General features: G+C 39.5%; 1 protein-coding gene across 1 annotated transcript in view; it reads left to right on the forward strand.

The window, feature by feature from the left end:
• Nucleotides 1-8,907: 8,907 nt before the first annotated feature.
• stard13b (StAR related lipid transfer domain containing 13b) overlaps nt 8,908-23,202 on the forward strand; it is a 52,172-nt gene continuing 37,877 nt past the window's right edge. Inside the window, exons 1-5 of the mRNA XM_026291750.1 lie at nt 8,908-9,114; nt 10,609-11,673; nt 15,620-15,763; nt 16,942-17,088; nt 22,690-22,723. Coding sequence (XP_026147535.1) covers nt 10,702-11,673; nt 15,620-15,763; nt 16,942-17,088; nt 22,690-22,723 — 1,297 coding nt within the window. The 5' untranslated portion in view covers nt 8,908-9,114; nt 10,609-10,701. The remainder of the gene's footprint in view (nt 9,115-10,608; nt 11,674-15,619; nt 15,764-16,941; nt 17,089-22,689; nt 22,724-23,202) is intronic.

Raw genomic sequence — 23,202 nt, forward strand, 5'->3', positions numbered from 1 at the left:
TCCTGTTTTTTTTTTTTTTTTTTTTTTTTTTTTTTTTTTGGCGGATGTTATACTGTGTCTGTCCTCTCCGATACTGCCACCTTCTGTCAGGGAGTGGAAACACACACACGGTGTGTTGGTGTCATGGTTGTTCACCACCATCTCCAGATTTGTAGTGATGCATGACGGTCAAAAGTAGTTTTATCACTAGTGTAGGTGTCAGTGTAATGATTAATGAATGCCCTCGGATTTATTTCACATGACCTACGTTCGTTAGTTCAAGATTTTAGTCTTTTATTTTTATTCACAAACCACCACAGCTTTTGTCAGTTTCTTCTATTTTAAAAGAAATGCAATAATTTGTTATTGTCGTAGTAACACAGTACAGTAATAATCCCAGAATATATGGTGGTAAATGCTGTCACCTCACAGCAAGATGGTCCTGGGTTTGATTCCTGTTCGTGGTGTGTGGAGTTTGCATGTTCTCCCTCGTCTGCATGGCTTCTCTCTGGGTATTTTGGGTTCCAAAAGAAGAGTGTTGACCCTGAATTGCCCATAGGTCTGAATGTGAGTGTGACTGTTGGCCCTGTGATGGACTGGCAATCTGTCCAGGGCACCCAGCTTCTCTCCCATTGGCAACTGTGACTGGCGTTATCATGTCAGCCTTTAATGAGTATCTTTGTCTTCTGGTTCCTCTGTGATTGTATCATCCCGTAAGCTGCTGTTGTAAGAAAGCTTCTCATATTCTCATATTCCAAGACTGGGTTAGATGCAAGCCCATGCAAATCAGAATACAGTCTCCACTGTTACCAAAATATTTCTCACTCTAAGATCATTGTGTCCTTTGTATTTTAATCTGTACTGCCCTGTCTGCTCTATTGCCCAGCAATTTTTTTGTAGACATAAGAATTTCTTTTTGTGAGAGGAAAGTCAGGTTGAGTGGAGACCTTATACAAGTGGGGTGAATTAATCATTCATGTGGTTCTTTTCATTCTGTTTTTACCTCTGGATTCATCAAGGGATCAAAGTTCATTTTACAGTTAGGATATTCAGCTTTCACACCATGGCAAACTGCTCATCCTTTCTAGCGTATTAACATACAAATGAGAGCGGCTGTGTTTCTCCACTTTTGCCAGAATTTTTGTCCTTTTTGTTTGTACCATGTATCCTGCTGTTTATCAGCTCCTCCTCTGTCCTCCCCAGCAGCTCCCACCATTAGCTCCTTCCTGTTGAGCTGAAACATGCTGGCGCTGAGGTGATTCATCTGAGTGACAGATGATTTTTTTTTATGGTGTCACGCTGAAATCATGTCAATGTCAGAGCCTGAAAGATTTACATTTTATAACATCCACAATTTTTACATTTACGTAATGTAGGAGATGAAAATGTTGTTTTGCTGTAGTACAAAAAGTGAGTTTTCTTATAACTGAAATGTCCTTTGGTTAGTTACTTTTGTGTCTGGCTTTGATTCTCCATCTGTCTGTTTTACATTGCTGGCAGGCAGCTCCAGGCACTGTCTGGCATACTGCCGGCTGGTGGGTTCTCCCATGAGTGTGTGTTTGCGTGTGTATGGAGCGCATGGTGGATGGGGATTAGTACCTCCTATTTTTGGGAGGGGATGGTGTAGTCATAGGCAGATAAGAACAAAGACAAAAGCATTTTCCCCAGGTGCACAAGAGCAAACTGCTCATAATAGAGAGAGGAGATTAGAGAGGTAAAATCAATTACTGTCTTCAGCTTTGTTAACAGGCATTTCAAATAGAGGGAGAGGGAGAGGGAGGTTGACTCTCTTTTCAAATGGAAAAGTCCAATATATCCTGGCAGATAGTCTGTAGCTTTGTGCAGAATATAAATGTATTATCAGTTCATTAACATATAGATTTTCTATTCTGCTTCGGCTTTGGTGTTTCTCTGAATTTTGTATAGCCTGAAGGATCATGCAGTGATTTTGCATGTTATAGCCATTTGCTACAAATCAATAGTTATCATTCTGCAAATGATGCTTTCTAATAGGAATATACAGTTTCTACTGTTCCAGACATCCATTGGTTTCCATTTATTTCCATACAGGAAATACATACATACATGAAATTCTATTAGCAAACCTTTAAAACACGTTTGGGTGTATAATCTATCAGTAAATATGTGCATATATTATTGTTGTAAGATGCAACTCACATTGTTTAATTATAAATAAATATAAGGCATTTTTAATCTGCTAGTTATTTTCTTGATTAATTCATTTATCATTTTGTTTAAAATACCATAGAACTGTGAATAAAATACCCAACACATCTTCCAAATGGACACCTTCACATGCTGGTTTTGCAGATTAACACTCCAAGATACTCACTTTGCTATGGCACTGAGAAAACCATTAAATAGTGACATTTGAGCAATTGGAACCAGGAATGATAAATTAATTATCAAACTTGTTGTTGAATAATATTCTGCCAATTGACAAACACAGTAGATGAATTGATGGTATCAGTGCTGGTACACTTTTTTCCTAGTCAATCTACATGTAAACTGCATCAGCTTGAATAATAAGAATAATATTCTGCCAATTGACAAACACAGTAGATGCCAATTGACAAACAGTAGATGCCAATTGACAAACACAGTAGATGAATTGATGGTATCAGTGCTGGTACACTTTTTTCCTAGTCAATCTACATGTAAACTGCATCAGCTTGCAATGATAAAGTAAGTAGAAAGTAAGTTTCAAGAGCATGCTAATACTGGAATCATTTTTCATACAATACAGAAATCAGTGAAAAGCAGTGGCTGCCTGGAATAGCAGTAACACTGCATCAAAAAATGCTAAATTGGAAGTAATGTTTCAAAATGCTAAACTTAATGTAAAGGTTGATAGTAAGAGATAAAACCTGCAAACGTAAGAGATAAAACCTGCAAACGTACTTTCATATTTTGCACCAGTGAAAGACAAACAGCTGACAGTCAGCTGTGAGTGGTAAGCAGTCTGCTGCAGGGCAGCTCTGTGCCTCATAGCAAAAACAGAAGAGGAAGGTGACAACTGCTCAGCTTTGGTCTGATTTCCCCTCCTCTCATCAGGCAAAATAAAAGCAGGTCAACATACACTACTCACAAAAAGTTAGGGATATTCGACTTTCAGGTGAAATTTATGGAAAATGTAAAAAGTTCATACTACAGTGATATTATATCATGAAAGTAGGGCATTTAAGTAGAAGTATGCAATGGTACTTTCTTCATCTCAAACAGTTTATTGAAACAAAAGCTAACAACAGTGGTGGGTATACCACAACAAAAAACTTTCACTGTCTCAATAATTTGTCAATTGTTAGGTGTCGTCTTGGTCTCATGATGTCAAAATGTGAACAGCATGATGAAGAGGACTGTTTAAATACGAACTGTCATTGAACCAGAACATTTAGTGGTCGATGGTCATGGATCAGACACTTGTTGTGATTTTTGTGGTTAATCACCCTGTTAGAGAACATCATGTTATGCAATAAGTACTGAAACATTGAACAGTTGGACATGTGCATTCAAAAGTTTAGAGAAGGTCAAATTAAGTTCAGCTGTAAAGGTTATAGTGCATTTTAGGTGCATTCTGAAATTCTGAAAAAGTCAAATATCCCTAACTTTTTGTGAGTAGTGTAAGTCAGCCCTCTGAGTATGGTTTTCTTCCCCAGTTAAAGTTATTTCAGGGCACACCAAGTTGTTTCCTTTCTTTGAAGGTAGTGCTTAGGTTCATTCAGTACACTTGGCTTTAAGAACATGTAGCACCAGATATATTGGAATTTAGCTAACACATTGATGGGCTCAGTGTTGTGATGTGCACAGTGTATATATAATCAAATGAATCAAATGCCCTCTTCATATAGTCCTGTTATCTTAGCATGTATTTTCACATTCCTGGAAGCATGTTTGTTGTCTGACCCTGGTGGAGGAGTGGGCGGTGTAATGTCTGCATCAGACACCGGTTCAAATGTACCTGCCAATTACACAACATCACAATCGCAACATTGAGCTTACATTGCCCCTGAGTTGTTGGGTGTACTTCACCCAACAGCTCATAGTGGAAGGAATTCACTGGTTGATTGCAAGTGCTGGCAGAGCATGTTGCAGCAGGTGAGGACAGGGGTTGTTGTTGGAGTGAATTAATTTGTAGCTACTCTCTGTCTGTGATGGTGATGGGCTGCTGCCTCGTCCCTCCGAGGCAATCTCCCAGGCACATGAAAGGCCGAACTGATTCACCTCTCATCCATCCCTGTCTTCCTATAATCACAGACACGGGGAAACAGTCTGTGAAATCATTGTGCAGTAGTATAATTTATCATCATTTCAGTCAGTGTTTAAATCTCCCCCTGTTATCACTGGAAATGACATCTTCCTTTTACTCTACAATGTCACTCATTGATTGGGAATGCTCTGACACCTGGCATCTTATCATGTGGCTGTTTCGTGGTAAACAGTGGGTGCTGCCCACATGTGTTGTCAGAAAGTGCTGATGTGTAATCCAGAGAAACATCAAGGCTTCATGAAGACTTAACATGGCCTAAAATATAAACCTACCCAATATTTGCCAAGTGTTTTTAAAAATTAGACATTTCCTCATAGTTTAACAAGCTTTAAATTTAAATTTACTATTTTATAAGCTTCATCAACTTTATCATTTCAAAGAATGAATTTATTTAGAAAATAGTGATCTTTTTTTCTCAACATGTTAGCATCTGGACCATCTGGGCTGTTTACCAGCAAAAGTAAGTTAATCTTTTCCAGTCATTTATCAAAACAGATTAACATCTGTAGGTAATAGCTCTGTGGGTTGTTACAGGAATATTTTAGATACTTTTACAAAATGGCTGATAATAAATCCATAAAGTAAGTATTTGTGTCCTGAAGGTCCTTGTTTTGGAAGTACTATTTAGATGATGATGCATGAAACACTTTCTAGTACAGTTGAAAATGTGGGCTAAAGAGATCTTAGACTATTGAATTGGATAGGATTTATATTTTTCATCATATATAACACATTTAAAAGGTGATTTTGTCCTCTAACAGTCAACATAGAACTTAGATAGAAGTTTATCTTCCGAAACAAAGTGAGACAGAGACTGCAGAGATAAGTGATACAGAACATCTGCCCATGGTTGGTGGTATGCTGGGAATCTGTAGGGGAGTCGAAAAGCAGCAGAGATATTGAGTATATGATATATGAGTCAGACTGTGGTATTGCTGGAATGTTTTCTAGTGGTGTTTACATTTTGCATTGTACTCGTCTGTTTTCCACAGCCTGGTTCAGTTCATGTTACATAAGAGTACTACATGCAATAGTATAAAAAAAAACATTAAAATTGATTTTTATGCTCACACTATCCTTCGAATCTAAATTCAGCAGGATATGAGGGTTATCAGTGTTGCAGAAGTGGATAAAATGTAATAATTTTCTGTCTGCTGTATTAAAAGTCTCACTCTTATTCTATGTGGCAATAACACATTGCATTGCTGGCAGGCAAACCTGCGACCGTACAACCACGTGTTTCAGCAAGACAGATGGCTCCATTCTCTTCCCCTCATTTTAATCCCACTATGCCATGTGAAGACCAGAGGCACTTCAGAATATGTGCCCCTCCTTGACAACTGTGAATATAGTGATGATAAAGAGAAGACACAGCAATTAGAATGACACAATGTGTTTCTTCTCATAGAGTGTAAAACATTCTCACTAACCATAAACCAATCAATAGTTGGACATACAGTTATGGAGCACATATTATATTATATTATATTATATTATATTATGACACCATTTAGTTTTATCAGCTCATAATACATCTTTTTGTTAGACCCTCCCTGCCTGGTAAACTCTCAGATTAAGTATAGATTAAGAAGATCCAAATAGCATATAAGAGTAAAATATAGAGAGTAAAATACATAGCTTTCAAACACTGATGTGATAAAAATGTATTTGTGAGTGTTTCATATTTAGCAAGTATATGATGGAGTACGGAGCTGTTTTGATAAGTATTTTTGCAGTGTATCAGATGGCTGTGTATGCTCAAGGACCATTCTTGACAGCTGAATTACAGCATCTTTCACAAATTTGAGTCACTGTTACCTGAGACAAACAGACCGGATGAGAATTCTAATGTAAGAAATGTGTTTAAGCAGTGTGCATTTCTAGAGTGATTTTAGATTAATAATTTATTGAAAAAGTATTTTTTTTTACCATGCATGTGTTGTAATTATTTAGTGAATGAGTCATAAACTCTGTTATTTCAGTTTCTTCTGTCTAAAGTAATTAGTGAACAGGCTGGGATATTATCATTCTTATCACACTTTAAATCAGCCAAAAAAAAAAAAAAAAAAAAAAAAGAGGTAATATCCGCTTTCACTCTCATTTTCTTGTGTCTGGAGGGGTTGGCACTGAGTTTATTTGCTTGTTGAGGATCTGTGTTCTGGTCTTGGTATGCCTACCATCTCTGGAAGTTTGCTTTGGCAGCCTGTCCACATCCTCCGGTCCTGTCTTGACATAGTTGTCATAGTGGTGATTTGCAGCAGGAAGCCTTGTCTTGTTTCCATGTAATTTAACACAGGTTTTCATATGACTATACAGCAGTTGTCATATAGAGGTAACTTACTTTTAGCACTGAATAGATGTATGCTTCTATTTCAACCACCAGAATAGCAGTTATTCTGTTATTTACCTACATAAAAGACGTACACAACATAATAGAAACACTTAATGACCATATGGTTGAATGAAGTCCACTTTTTAGAATACCCAGGTTCCATCAAGTGAATGCTTAAAAGTCAAGGCAGAAGACTGGAGGCAGATTTTTGTGTTCGTGTTGTGCTAGTGTACAGTGCAATACTGTACAAAGACCATGTTCTTTCAGCCATGCTAATGGAACTTTAATCTGGATTGAAATTTGATTATTTCAATAAAATTGTGTCATCCATGGTCCCCATAGGCTGATTCCTAATGTGTCACACCACAACAAGGTTCACATTTGTGGTTTTCAGTGAAATGATTCAAAAGCTACTGGATAAATTTAAAGAAGCTCAACTGGTTGGTTTCCACTGGAGAAAGGAATAGCGATGGGATGTTCCATCTCCCCCATCCTTTTCACAGCAGCGTTTGAGATGATCTTGATCGGTGGCAGACAGATGGTCAGAGGAATCAGGTCGCCCTTGGGCCATAGGCTCCCAGACGGTTTGAGTGTGATCGACCAAAGTTGCCTTCCAGGCAAATTCAAGGTTTGGTGCTATAAGTTCACCCAGTACCAGCGACTGATGTGGCCCCTTAAGCATGTGGCCCCTTAAGCTGTGTGACATCACCCTAACTACAGCTCTGAAAATGGACTCAAAGGCAAACACATTCATCAAGAAATGGCTTAAGTGACTATACACAAAAATCACGTTGTTTTTTTATTTCCTCCCTTCTGCTCCAGATTAGCCCCTGTGGAAGCAAACGTAGTGTTTCTCTTGCAAGGCACACAAACAATTTATTCCCCCTTTCTGACAGCCAGAGGCAGAGAGGGCCTTCTAGGTTTGCTTACTGTGTGAGAGCAAGTCCGGCTGTGTTTGAGCTGAACTGGCCTTGGTCTGTTCACCTCCACAGCTCAGGTAGACCAGGCAGAGAGCAGGTTACTATTCACTGAGTGCAGCCACTTGTTTGAGTTGATGTTTCCCAATGACGATCATGTAATGCCACTTGCTCCATAGTCACGCTTTGCCTGCATCAATGTGTACACAACCTAAACATAATAATTATTTCAAGAAGATATCTTCTGGTTTTGACATTATTTTAACAATCAAAATTTCATTTAAGAAACAAGATTTAAGGCAATTCTCAGTTCAGGTTAAGATGCACTATTTTACTTTTATGATTAGACAGACATCCCAAACTTCTTGTAACCTCTCCATCTAAATATTGTACAATAGGGGAAATGTAAACATAGATACAATGATATTAGAAATGCCCCGTACTCTGACCAAAGATCAGGAAACATTAAAGGTTTGACCTTATCTCACTGGTCAAACAGTGAATTCATCCCTGCTGTTTGGCTGCTGTGCATGGATTTTTGAATATTTCCAAAGGTACATCAGAACATTTCTCATTTTGTCATTACTTATTTTTGTAGCAAAATAATGTAGTTTCTGTGCATTGTTAATATAAAAATGCAGATCTCAATACAGTCTAACTACAGACGTGATTAATGAGGATCTCTGTTTACAGTAATAAAGTGTGTATGCTTTCACACAGTCAATCTCCCTCTGTAGCTAAAGGTCAAACTGTGTTGACTTGTGGTTGTGGCTTTACCACCTCACTCCTCTTGAAAAGACTGAATGAACAAGTGAATAACAAATGAATCAACGAATCAAACACCCCATGGTATAACATGAAGGACAAGTGTCACAGGTTTACAGTGTAAACTCACATTCTTCCTGCAACACTCCTGTCCTATCAGGGAACCCAGCATAAACAACAAATCCTCAGCCAATGAAAAGCAACTGCTCAGACATGCACCTTTCATTTAGTCTGCATGGACATTTTTCATTTTGACTCATGTTTACCAACAGACTCCCAATTGGCAATTTTTCTAAATAATAGAAAATTTATACAAAGAGTTAATGAAACTTGAAAGCCTTTCTCAGTCTGTTTTTTTTTTTTTTTTTACAGCTTCAAGAAGCAGAAGCAAGAGAAACCACAGCTTCTCTTGCTTCTGCACAGCTCAGGGCCGTGAAGTCTGCCATTTCTCACAGCCTGTTTGTGAAGGCTAGAAACCCGTTTCACCTTGTTATTTTGCAGTGCCAACAACTTTAACCCCCCACCCCCAAGTGTCCTTTCTCCTCCCCTTTCCATCTCCCAACAACCACGCATTCTCCCAGCATATTCTGAATACTGTAGTTGGTGCTAGCTGAACACTCCTGCAGGCCTCCAGGGAAATACAAGAGGAGAGAGTGATAGTTGTGATGACAAGATTGGCTTTTAAAAGAATAGACCTATGGGGACATAAATGTGGCTCTTTGAATGGTTGTCCATTGCTGCCTGCTATTACAGGAATCAGCCTCACTGCAATGTTTGCCATGATCGCAGTGACACTGTTTGGGCAACACAGACGGCCCTTTTCCATTCAGCAGGTGAGTCTTTTGTTTTCCATATTTCTGTGAATCTCAGCCAGTGATCACTGGCATTGCTTCATGAAGAAAAAGCAAATCATAACTCTTCCTTTCTCTTTTCGCTAATCCTCCTACGTTGACTTCAGAGTATTTTAATATACATTGTTTCTACATGAGCAGACTTGTCCAGTGCCTTTCTGTTGAAATTTATCCAACACAATGCTTTTTCCACTCTTTTACATAAGATGTGGTCTTGCCTTGCCAGTCAACACTCCTCTAGTTCATTTCACTTCCTTTAAATCTGCTCTGCATTCAGTGTCTTTTTTACAAAAGGGGTTTCTTCACAGGAATCCTAATCTCTTGTCCACTAAGTTCACATTCAAGGACAGGTTTTACTGAAGGCTCTATACAGGATTAATGTACTTATATCTGCTGTATGGAATTGTGAATACACACGTCCTTATCCCAGATGAAAAAATAATATCTTTAGAGTTAGATTTTGTCCTTGTCTCTTTATCTGCTTGTGTCTTAAAGGAGTGTGTTTGCATATATGCATGTTTGTGTGTGTGTGTGTGTGTGTGTGTGTGTGTGTGTGTGTGTGTGTGTGTGTGTGTGTGTGTGTGTGTGTGTGTGTGTGTGTGTGTGTGTGTGTGTGTGTGTGAGGGTGAGGGTGTGTGTGTGTGTGTGAGTGTGTGAGTGTGTGTGTGTCATGGCCATGGTAAAGGAGCTGCCAAGTGCAGCTTTCACAAAGAAACAGCAGGGATCCATGTGTGTAACTTTCAGGGCTATGTTGTGCACTTTATAAAGGGCTCTGAAATAACTAAGAATAGTATTTTCTAGATAAACATCTGGGATTGTATATATTATCAAGTGTTGCCCTGTTAAAATATAAGGGGAAAACATGTTGATTGGACTCAGCAGATCTTATGTAGTTTATGTTTATTTTGTCAGTTTTCTCATTCAATTGCCTTTCAATCCCATCTGAAAAATGTCTGTGTCGAACAAGATGATAATCATCTGCAGTTTCATGATATAGCAATTGTTTCTGTGTGTACTTAGGATGTCTTGGACTTGTTCAGGGTGTTTTAAAGAAGGGCTTAATGAAGGGGTGAGTAGGATGTTAATCACGGTTGACCAGGGACATTTACTGTCCTGATGAATGGTGTGGTTTGTAGTAAATCACCTACTGTGGAAGAGCAGATGGATTCCTATGTGTAGTGATGTCATTATGATTGTGTGTGAAACAGATCCAGACTTGAAGAGCCCAGCCTGAGCCAGATGTTGAATTTCACAGCAAACTTTGGGCTCAATGGCACGTAGTCAGAGCTGTGCTGAGCGGGATTTAGAAGCTTACAACAAACAATGGTAACACACTGAGACTTTGATAATCATAGGACACAGAGACATATGGAAACAGTCTTGAGTATGTATAATTTGTCTTGTTGGTGCTTTACTGTTGAGGCAGTCTTGTCAGATGTATTACATATTCACATTTTTTCATTTCTGTTTATTCAGGTTATTGGCTGTGCAGTTTGATTAAACATCTTGGATAAATAATGGCCACCCAATACATCAAGGACAAGTACCTGTGGATTTATGTTTTGAATTATGAGAAACTGTAGGATAACAGAAATGGAGATACCACCCGTGGTGAATTTGGAGGAACATCAGTTTCAGACAGTTTCAGGATCACACACATTTGAAACACAGGATTCATCTTTAGAAACGTCTGTGCTCTCAGTTAAGTGTAAACCAGACTGTAGAAAGGATGACGTTCTACCTGAAGCCCGAAGCTACTCACTGTTGGAGCCAAATCCGGACAAAACCAGGCAGATGAAAAATTGTGTGTGTGTCACCCATAACATTGAATTTGCACAGACTATGTGCTTTCAGGAGCTTGAAAGAGGGACAGTCATTGCTGGGGAAGCACCTCTAGACCAGAGTCCACTTGCCTCTGCTTGGCTTCATGAAGCACGCAATACATCCATATCACATAGTTCACATAGTTGTGGTAATATTCCAAATACTGTTCTTGTTTCAGAAGGCCAGTCAGATCAACCAGTTCAGAAATATCTTGGTCAGAAGGAGAATTTTAACTGTGAATCTGAAAAATGCATTAACTGGTCAGAGAAGTTGGAGCCAGTCTCAAATGGCCATGTCATCAGACCTCCAAAGGAGCCAGGCCCCATCCATATTCTGGACCACACTGCTCACCTCAGTGTCCCTTCACGTGTCCTTAATTCAGCTGAGGATCTCCCACGCATTGTGAAGCACAAACTGACTTCCATCACCTTTTCAGACTGTACTCATACATCCAAAGTTGACAGCCATACTTTTGTCATTGAGAGCTCTGATGAAGGAGAGTGTTCATCGGAGGAGGAGGATGATCATGATGATGGCGACAACGTTGATGATGGTGACAATGACGATGATGTGTTTCAAGAGCTGCCGCAAATAAGAAATATGTTTAGAAATTATAGACATAGGGTCAAAGGCAAAGACAAGCATAAGATGAGAAGTATCGCAAGTGCCCATGCAGAAATTGATTATGCAGCGGAGGAGGAAACAAGTAACACGGAGGTATGGTGCTCTTCATTTAAATCATCTATAGTTATTGAAACGTGTCTCTGCACCACTGTGTTAATCACATATTTGGAAGCACAGAAGTGAAGCTAAGGAATTTTTACATATATGGCATCTGTCACATATGTAAAATGTCAAAATTCTACCTGTGCCTATGTGTTTTTATTTAATTTCAAAACCTATTTCACACGTGATGCAAATTTTGTATTCTTTACACATGGCACGTCGATTGGTGAGCTCATATCTGATGTATTGTGAAATATCTCACAAATGTGTTTCCATCATGAAAACTATTTACATAACTGTAAAATGATGTTACACATGTGCTATATGTGTGAATTGTGTTTAAAGAAAAGATCCCATATACCAGCTCCAAGCAGCTGATATCAGTATTGTGAGTTCATGCACAGTTGGTGTAAGTGTCTCTGAGTCCACTCACTTCACAAATGTACTGGTGAAACACACATCCAGAAGGAATGAAAACAGCTCCTGCTTTCTCTCCACTCCCTCAGCAGGCAGCAGTGTTTTGACAGAGCCCACCGCAGCTGTATTAAGCACTGACCTTAGGCTTCCATTACTGAATGCCTCCCTTTTCTTTAACAAGTCATGGTACATTTGAATCTCCTCTTCACACAACCTCTACCCTGACCTTGATTGTAATCATATTGTGACCCCCCTCATTACTGCTATTTATTGCCATTTTAAAGTGTCAAATGGATATTCATAAATCCATTAGATATGTTTTCCATTAGAGGTGGAGGGAACACATTCAGTGGCACATAACTGTCATTCTTTTCTTAACAGTCTGCAGATAATAGCACAGATGTAAACTCAGTGCTCAGGCACGGTGCTGAGGTAATGCCAGCTTTATGTGGAGAATGCCAGTCTGCTCTGAAATTGTTGTTTTGGAGAAGTGTGGAAGAATGTAGGGAATCTAGAGAGCCTGTTGTAAATATTATCAAAGGACAGCATGTCATGGTGTCACAGTAGAAGCTCTGTTATCATATATTGTACTGCAATGTGGGCATCATTGTAGAAGAGGTGGGGAACAGAGATCCATTGATTTCATAGGAAAATACAGTATGTGTGAAAACAAGTAGATGTCACTTCACTTTTTTTTTTCTTTTATTGTTGTGCCAAAGTGAAACACTGAATGCACACTGTCTTATGGTACAGTGTATGAACAAGCATTACATACACAATATATCTATGTGCTAGACGGATGATCCGATCAGAAAAACACAAAAATCCCTAAAGCATTTCACTCAGAATGTTTTGAAAGAGCTATATAAAAGCAGACAGATCAATGTTCATCACACCAAAGTCATTTTAATTAAGTCAAAGTTGGGAAGGAAACACATAGTAAATGATGAGTGTCAACATTTATTATCTTCAGAACAACTTTAGACTTTCCAAACAATGACAAGTAAGCAAACATTGCAGATATACAAATATGTGCTGGTCTGATGGAATAACAATAAAAACATGAGTGCAGAGGACCCTCCTTAAGATTCAGTTTCATTTTAAATGTAATAAGATACACAGAGACCTAATGGAATAGTACGTAGATGCAGTTGTTAACATTAACCATATGAGGGCACTGTATGCCTAGCATTACCAGTGTATCATCTCATGACACCCACCTGCTTACATTATGTAGTGCAACTATGACTAAATGCACCTAAAAATAAATGTCTTTGCCCGTCTTTCCTATTCTACAGATATGGCTGTGGCTTATTCATTTGGTGTTTTGTACTCTAGAATATTAAGGATGTAATTTATTCCACCAAGTAGCCAGGTAGCCGTTGCCCTTTCGCATGACCGGCTGCTACATTTGGATACCTCCATGGTGATTTCTGGCACGCTCTGTGAGTGGCACAGACTAGGCATCAAGCCCAGATCTCACACACTTAACTCCTCATTTCCATGTCAAAGCCACTGTGTTTTGCGGTGCACAATGTGGCCAATTTGCGCTGATTAAAGTTATAGTCCGCTTACGTTTTATTGTCCCCAGAAGGTAACGTTAATGCATTTATCTAAAGGACTGACTCATACCAGCTCAGTTACCATGGCCAGATTGAGAGGAAAGGCACGAAAAGATGAATCAAGGGTAGTGTCTCGTTTGAGTGTCAAGCTTCTTTGGAATTCATCTTATTCTAAGTGGAAGTGCCCACACATAAACAGCACCTTGTGGGGATGTCACTGAAAAGGGACATTGTGTGTTTGTTCCAGATTTGCATGAGCATATGCCAGAATGGGGCATCTGTTTCTTGCATTTGTGTCTGGTTCCTGTGGTTAATTACGAGTCTGGCTCACAAGATCTGCATTTATTTGTTTTTATAAAATATAATTTAAAGTATTTGCTTTGGAAAATCAAATCTATTCCCAACAAATATCTTAAGAGATGTAATATAGTTTAATATAGCAGAGTTTTGATGTTTGATTCCGAAATGGATGTTCACAATTTTTTATTGATTAGTCTTAAGTCTTGACATTTATATGGAAGGTTAAGTATGTGAAAGCTTTTAATATGTTTGGCAGAAACAGAGGATGGAGCATGGCGTTGGTCAGATTTAGGACATTCCTCTGGGATTGAGTGGAATAAAACACTTTCTACACTTCTCGGTCAACCAGCTGACCCTGGGTGGTCAGTAGGGTGAATGGACCATCTGGTTTCTGGTCCCTTAATTCCTCAGAAATTTGAAAGAATGCATCATAATGTAAATTTGCCAGTACCTTAATACAGCTTTACTGCTGAAGAATGAATTTCAGATTGGGTGAAGCTATTTATAGTTAACATTGTAGAAAGACTTTTAACAACATGGGGCAAATTATGAAATATTTACAGACGTATGTTACCAAACTCACAAGAAAAATGTTTGTGAACTATAAAATTGAATTGTTATTATTTTTAACTCAGTCTTACATGCTTTCAAATAAGTCACAAGGATGACTTGTGCTAACTTGGATTCCCCATTCTCTTTTATTTATTAGTTGATTTTAGGGAATCAGGGAAAATACTACAAAATATTTCAGTCAAAGCCCTTCTGACAGGGATCATGTCTAAGACAATGTGGGGGTTAGCCATTGACAAATGAAATTATTGAGCAATACAATCCCAAGACATCTGTTCTGCACAACTAAACTGCAACAACAAATATATTTTTAAAGGAAACATAGTTGTTGGAAGGTTTATAGTTAGATGCAATGTTTGTTTTTGAATTAATGAGTTGCCAGGAGGGAAGGGGAGCTGAGGGACACCAGAGCCCAGCATGTGGTTAGACTACCACACTAACTACGATTGAAGCATATGTAGCATATGCCCCTCTCCTGGACTAAGCAAGATACATACACACAAATGGTGATATCTCTCCTGTAGTCAGATTTCAGAATGACGTCAATTTATGCTTTAGTGACTGAGCCGTATCCTATTGATTTATGAGGCTGGACCTCCAGATCCTCAGACACAGCTTCTGTCTGTGTGACGATGGTCTATTTATACACTGTGTGCCTGGGGAGTAGGGAAAGCCTGCACAGTGAATTCCATCATGCTCTGTAAGGCACACATGTCTGGATCCCTCCTCCTTTGCTCTCTCACCCTGGGAAGTGGCTGACGAGATCACATTGCCATGTGTGGCAGCAGGGTAATCCACTAACGTAGCACATGCAGTTTTCAAGCAACTTTTTTGAGTTTACATGTAACTCTTTTAGTTTAAGTCAGTGTGGTAAATTCACAAATGCTCTCCCCTTGTCAAATATGGTGCAAAAATGATTGAAAAAAGGCATGGTCATTTAGCTCAAGCGCAAAACTTTTGCAAAAAAGTCCTTGGACAAATCGAGACAATAAGTGTAATGACATGTTGATATTGGCTCAATCTGACACTGCTCTAATAACAGGGGAGCTCGTCTTTTCTTAACTAAGTGATTCCCTGATTACCCACAGGAGTCTCAACATGCCAAGACACTCTGGCCTGAGTCAATGAGCCAGCTGATGAGGAAACTTGACCATCTTAATTTGGACATAGAGGAGGCTCTAAGTGCAAGCACGTCTCCTTCTGCAACACCCTGCAGCAACTGCAAGAAACCGGTGAGAGTGTGTTCACACAGCCTGGCATCATTAATGCTATCACTCAGGTTGACACAATGCCCTTTGAGAGTTTGGTCTCTCACATTGATAAAAACAGAAAATTAACTGTATGGACTCTGTTTAATCAAGCAGCATGCGGATTGCAACACTTCAACCTTTATGGTTGATACTGTACACATTCCTGTGAAGCACATGTTGCATAGTTGGTCATGCTTTTTAAACTTCCCTGAATCAATTTAGTTTGCTCTGTTGCTCTGTGGAGAGAAAATCCCAGTGGATTATTCAGACCTCTTAGCAACAGGTGTTCAAAAGATTTTTATGTTCTGGTCAGTCTTTAAAAAAAAAAAAAGAAAAAAAAAAAGATTCAAACAAGCTCTCTCAGAGCAAGCATTGGTAAGCAGTAAAGCCAGTATGTAAAGGGAAATACAATATGTTGATCTATTGTTAGTTAGTAACTTTGTCTGACTTGTGAGATAGGGCTATATAGTCTATGTGTTTGACACTATGGGCTCTGTCAGGCACTCTTAAATTGTCTTTGAATCTGTTTCATGATGTAGATCTACAGCTAGCGTGATAGTGGTGTCTGCCATGCATCAGACTGGTCAGAATGGTGCAGCAGGAACAGAGTGCTATTGTAATTTTGAGGTTGTGACTGTGACCATGCAGCTCTGTTCCTAAAAAAAGGGCTCTTCTTATGGTGGCATGTTGCATGAAATATCTCTCTAGAGTTAGCATTTGGGAACAAAAGTGCTCTTTTGGATTCCATATGTATGCACAACACAGAGGAACTGTTGTATTGGAAAGGAGTTTGCATGATTTGGTCCATTTGGAATGGTTGAGAAAGGCTTACATGCCTCCCAGCCATCTGCATAACCATCCTAGGCATGCTAGTTTACTTGATTTAACTAACAACAGGAGACTGGGAAAGACGAGACATCTTTACTGTGATATTTGACAAGGTCATAATCTCTGTCCTCTCAAAAGAGGATCTACACATACAGGCTCCTTTGTGTACCTCGGTAAAGCTGAATTTAGAGAGACGATTTCACTTCCCCAGCCGTTGACCTCAGTCTCTTGTTTTCTTTTTCCCCTGGCCACCGTTGAGACCGTCCTGTCCCAGTGGGTTCAGCAATACAGAGACAGGCCGAGTCGTGATTGTTGTTGTGATGTTGTTGCAGTGGGATGCTATTGAAACGTGCACATTAAACCAAACCCTGAATGACCAAGTTCTTCAAAGACCAGACAGAAGGAACTCTCCAAGCCAAGAAGGGTTTTCTGCTCCTCACAGCGCCTCAGTAGGAACGAGAGCAAGAACCCAGAGGATGGTAAGTTTCTCTAAGTCTAAAAGCTTCTTGCAGGTGTTCAACAGTGAATCAGTGAGAAATCACACAGGTAGTGTGTAGTACAGTACATACAACCGGGCTGGATATAGTAAGATTGTCCAGTTCTTGCCTTAAAGTTTGTGAGCTGCTAAATTCCTTTGAGTCTAACTCTGCAACTGGTTGCATGTTTTTTTTTTTTTTTTTTTCAGCTCAAATCTGACTTTAGTATTTTTGGGTGACTGCCATGATCTGTTTACTTCTGCTTTGCACAGTATTTCTCCCCACTAATTCAAATTTTCATTTAGTGTCTATCCTAAATTAGCACTCCATGTATCTAAAATGTTCACCCTTGTCTAGTCCTGGAGTTTATGTTCCTGAAAGTATGCTGTACATCATCATCCAGATCTAATATTATTGTTCGAGGCCTTTATACACCCATTTTATTCATATTTTGTTTGCAGTGTTTCTATAACAGAGAGTAAAAAACACAATATCTGCCTAGGTAAAGAAGTATGATTTATTCTCTATTTTGATAAGCTTTGTTATTAGTTTCACACTGTGAAACTTACATTTCACAATCACATATCTGGCCCCTGTGTCAGAATCACTGTGTTGGCAGAAGAAAGAAATCACAATACCATTGCAAAACTGGATTTTAGGACAAGTTCATCAACAATGTGCTGCAATGTGCTGACATCTCATTCCGTACAGCTGCTCTTCCCTCAACTTTTGTAAATTTGTAAAAAAAAAAAAAAAGCAGCATTCACTTTTGTCGGACAAAGTATATATATAAATATCACTATTCAATAGCAGTAAAAGAAACAGACAAGTGAGAAATTTGCAGAATGCAGGGCAGGTTTAAATTCAAAGCCTTCCAGCCTGCGCTTTGTGCTCTCTTGATGGCTCTGTGGCAGCAAGAGAGCAAACAAGCTGCTTTATAAGAGAAAACTGCAAGCATCCAATCACATGCTCATGATATACTTTCCAATATTTGTTGGTTTATTCTGGTGTTGTGTTGCTTTGTGATATTAGTTTTATGGTAGATAAAGGCTTTGTTTTGGTTTAGCTGCAACAAAAAACCACAGCAAGAAGTATATTTTGGAGACTGCATTGAAGACTGATATCAGTATCACACTGAAGACTGCCAGAAAGATAGTGGTGAGCAAGACTAGACTATAATTAGATTGGAGATTAAAAGAAAGATTATTTTGTCTGTGTGCACTGGGTACTTGAAATGAAGTTTGGTTCCCGAAGTAGAGGCCACCTGTCTCTTTTGTGGAACCCATACTGACCTCTTTAAAATGACAGCAGCACAGGTTAAAACTTGGCTGGAGGACAGCTGGGAATGTTCACATACAATAAAAATAAGAGCATTTTGACTTCAGTGTAACCTTGAGCCCAATGAGATCACAGGCAGTGATGCTATGTTGTATGGTGTTTGACAGTTACATGAGTAATAGAAAAATCCAATTATTTTTTTCAAATACAAAAAAGCTGGTTAGCTTATCTTAATTTACACTAATGGCTGGAAATAGGATAACAGCCAACCTGGTTCTATTGGAAATCGCACACCAGCAAGTCTACAAAAGAAAGCAAATAAATATATTTTTCAAAATATCAAACTATTCGTTTAAGTTTGTCCACTGGTTCAGTTATGATCCCTGAAAGTTTCTGACAACAGATAAAAGAACATTTCAGCAGCATTGCACGTACAGAGGGATTTTTTCCTTCCCTGTCTGCTCTGAATCTTACATAAGAGCTCTGAAGTCCATATTAAACATCTGACAACAGGGAATGAAACTGTGAGACAGATTGAATCACAGTCTCAGGGTCTAAGAATAAACCAGCTGAATGTGTGAGCTAGCACATTTGCTTGAATACAAAATTATAGTTTGCCTGAAGGATGCTCATTGGAAGTAGTTCTTGGTACTTGCCCGACAACCTTTGACGTCTTCGTGCCTCAATCTGATCTCCAAAACCTGGAATGCACCTCATAACTCCCCCAATCTGCTGCACGTCAATGCAGGCAGAGCTAATCTTAACTGGAATGTTATTTTGTCTTGTTGGAGGGAGATATACAGTTTTTTTTTTTTTCTGATGTTTTTTTTTTTTTGTTTTTTCTATCACTGTAAATGAAATATATAAGTTTTAACCTGTTGTTCACACAAAACTGTGAAAATGTATATGGACTATGTATTATCTGTGTTAGATGTATTAGTGATCTTGACCATGCTTTTAAGCATAAAGTCGAGTTGTGTTCTGCTCATGGTCAACAGAGATGTATTTGGGTTGAGGATTGCTAGTTTTAATTGGTGTTGACAGAGACAGGTATAACAGAGGTCATGCTGCTCTGTCATTCAGACTGACTGGTCTTTTAACTGCCCTGTTGACTCTCAAGCAGGGGTGTCATTTATGCTGGGACAGCAGCTATCATTCACCCACACAGACCTGCCACTCCATATAAACATCCTTGTTGCTGTAAGCAAGGGGAAGTTTTCCCTCTGACAACAGTCTTGAAAGGGACTCTGTGCTGCTCCTGCTTAGAAAGTGTCACTTCTTCTGACCTGCAACCTTTGACATGTGTCCACCATCTGAGTGAAGTTTGACTAAGCTAGGCCAACATGTGATTAATGTGGGTCAGGGCTCAAGATATGCCAGGATGAAATACTTTCTCTTGGCTGACAATGTGTTGAAGTCTTTGAAGCCTTATCAAATCAGCACATTTCCACTGGGGCCCACCATCTGGTTTTTGAAGTACTAATTTTCTGACATGTATTACTGGGACTGGGTATGAAACTGGTCTTTGGAGAGTATCTGAACAGGGCTATCATATTTATAGATGACAACATATCTCCTACTTGTCATATGATGGTAAAAGCAAAGCAATCTTCTTCTCCTTTCAGCTGGTCCCTTCAGGGGTCGTCACAGTGAATCATCTGCCTCCATTTAACCCTATCCTCTGTATCCTCCTCACCCACACCAACTATCCTCATGTCCTCCTTCACTACATCCAAGAACCTCCTCTTTGGTCTTCCTCTAGGCCTCCTTCCTGGCAGCTCTAACCTCAGCATCCTTTTACCAATATATTCACTGTCCCTCCTCTGAACATGTCCAAACCATCTCAATCTGGCTTCCCTGGCTTTTTCTCCAAAACATCTAACATGAGCTGTCCCTCTGATGTCCTCATTCCTGATCCTATCCATCCTCGTCACTCCCAGAGAGAACCTCAACATCTTCAGCTCTGCTACCTCCAGCTCTGCCTCCTGTCTTTTTCTCAGTGACACTGTCTCTAAACCAGACAGCATTTCTGGCCATTACTTTGCAGTCACTGATCTCTTTACATCTGCACAAGATGTAGTCAACTTGTGTGCTCCTGCCTCCACTCTTATATGTCGCCCTATGCTCCTCCCTTTTCTGGAAAAATGTGTTCACTACAGCCATTTCCATCCTTTTTGAGAAGTCTACCACCATCTGTCCTTCTGCATTCCTGTCCTGCATACCAAACTTACCCATCACTTCCTCGTCACCTCTGTTTCCCTCACCAACATGTCCGTTGAAGTCTGCTCCAATCACCACTCTCTCACCACTAGGGATACCCTGGATCACCTCATCCATCTCCCTCCAGAATTTCTCCTTCTCTTCTAACTCACATCCTACCTGTGGGGCATAACCACTGACAACATTCAACATCACACCTTCAACTTCCAGCTTCAGACTCATCACCCTATCTAACACTCTCACCTTGAACCCTGCTCCTAATCTATAGGCTCTGCTACCTTTCCACTTGGTCTCCTGAACACACAAGATATCCACCTTTCTTCTCTCCATCATACCAGCCAACTCTCTAGTTTGATTAAACAGAGGTAAAAAGAAAAGTACTATGAGTTACAATTGAGTTATATCAGTTCATGTCCTGATTTTTTTATTTTTCTTGTTTCCCTTTAGAGTGAGCATCAGGGAGTTGAGTTTTATCTCTAGAAATAACAAAGTGGTTGAACCTGCTAACCTCATGTATACCCTGGTGGACAGAAACGTGCCAGAATGTCTTGTCTGTGACTTGCTCTCTGCTTTAAATCTTTTTCTTCATTTAAATTAAAGATGGATGTCAAGTACCCACTGTTCTCATACCTGTTTTGCCATGTGGCCTCCAAGTGTCATAGTGCATAAAACAAAGACAGTTAGTACACAAACAATACCATCCATCCATTATCTATACCCACTTATTCCTTAACCAGGGTCACAGGGATCTGCTGGAGCCTATCCCAGCTCTCTTTCGGTGAAAGGCAGGGGTCCACCCTGGACAGGTCACCAGTCCATCACAGGGCCACATAGAGACAAACAACCTCACACACTCACACTCACTCCTATGGGCAATTTAGAGTCACCAATCAACCTGACATACATGTTTTTGGACTGTGGGAGGAAACCAGAGTACCTGGAGAAAACCCACACAAGGTCAGGGAGAACATGCAAACTCCACACAGAAAGGCCCCTGCCAGGTTTCGAAGCAGGAACCTTCTTTCTGTGAGGCAACAGTGTTATTCAGTAAGCACAATACTACAAACAATACCACCTGTCCTCCTTAATTCATCCAATCACCTATACACCTATGTTTGTCACAGCAAAGCAACAAACATATGGGTCATTCATCCATCCAAGTGTTTCTATAAACTGACTGTTTCTACTGCCATGACAATGCTGTGAGACTGCAGCCTTTATGAAACAAATAGTACATGACTAACTTATTGTGTGGATCCAACTTAACTAGGGACCCTTTGCAAATACTGTATGTTGAAGGTTCAGTTAGCAGCAGATGGGCTGTTTGCCAGTTGACTGTCATGAAGGAGGGTCAACTATATCACAAACAGGCAGGCTGAGAGTTACTGCAAGACTTTTTCTTTGACAGTAGACAAATACGGAAACAAGGTGAGCAAACAAAAGTTTAAATCAGTTGTGCACAGAGTGAAATAATCTTGAATGCTCTGGCTCTTAAGTCATTTTATTATCTGCAAAATCAGCGATTAAAACCAAAGTCTAGTTTTAACTAAGAATCCTGTTTATGTGTTTTTTTGCAAGGACAGATCATATGAACCATCAACTCACTCCTTTTCTTTGGCATAAAGATGCACCACTTTGCCAATACTGAAGTAGTACTCCAGGGAAATAGTGCATGGCTTAAATTTTACAGCTCCTAATGGTTCTTATTTGGTTTATTTTTATGATAACGCCACTGATTATGAGGGTTAGAAGGCTGACAAGCAGCACAGCAACCTCTGAGTTAAGTGCTAAATTATGCCATCATTACTGCTGTGGATACGCTTTGTCATTACGGCACCATTGAAGAATGCAGGGACACATCCTCTATTTCTGAATTCAGGGAACTGGGTGTGCGACTCTTAATAGTTTTCACAGCGAAATCATTTGAAATGCTTTTTCTTAGTTTTCAGAGGAAAATTAAAGGAAGTAAAGCCAAGATCTCAATTCTGTTATCATTACACATATTTCTCTTTTCAATGGTTTCAACTATACACAACCTACATCAAGGTATATAGCAACTTACTGTGCTACAATTACTTATGACTTGTTTTTTCTTTTGTCTTGTAGATGTTTCATAAGATGACGGAAGCAGAAGGTGCAGGTAGGTAGTTTGTCTTTCTGACACTGTGTTGATTTCGGGATGTAAATGTTCGTTTGTCATTTATGTTCATTTTAAGAAAGACACTAAAATATTACCTGAAAGAGAAATTGTTGCTTGATCTTACATGGAATCTGTCTTCAGTTGGTCTTGGTCTGCAGTCAGTACTGTACTGTAATTGAATAAGTGCTGCTCCGCTGTCTGACACATTATAAAAATCTCCACACAAGTCGATTCTGGCTTGCATGAGAGTGTTACTCAGGTCTCAGACAATGTTAATAAGACTGACAGCCACAGGTGTGTGTGAACTCCCTCCTGCCACTGTTTCAAGCGAACAGTGTCTTATTTTAAAGGGTTTCAGTATATTGGTGGGATGCAGTTAAAGTAAGGCAGTATGCCAGATCATTGTTTCTGTTTTGCTGAGGGGAAATACTTCGTCGGGTGTGATGTGGCCCATGGGGGGCAGCTGGGAGATTTGGGTA

Source organism: Mastacembelus armatus, chromosome 13, assembly GCF_900324485.2.
Source record: "Mastacembelus armatus chromosome 13, fMasArm1.2, whole genome shotgun sequence".
Classification (NCBI taxonomy): Eukaryota; Metazoa; Chordata; class Actinopteri; order Synbranchiformes; family Mastacembelidae; genus Mastacembelus; species Mastacembelus armatus.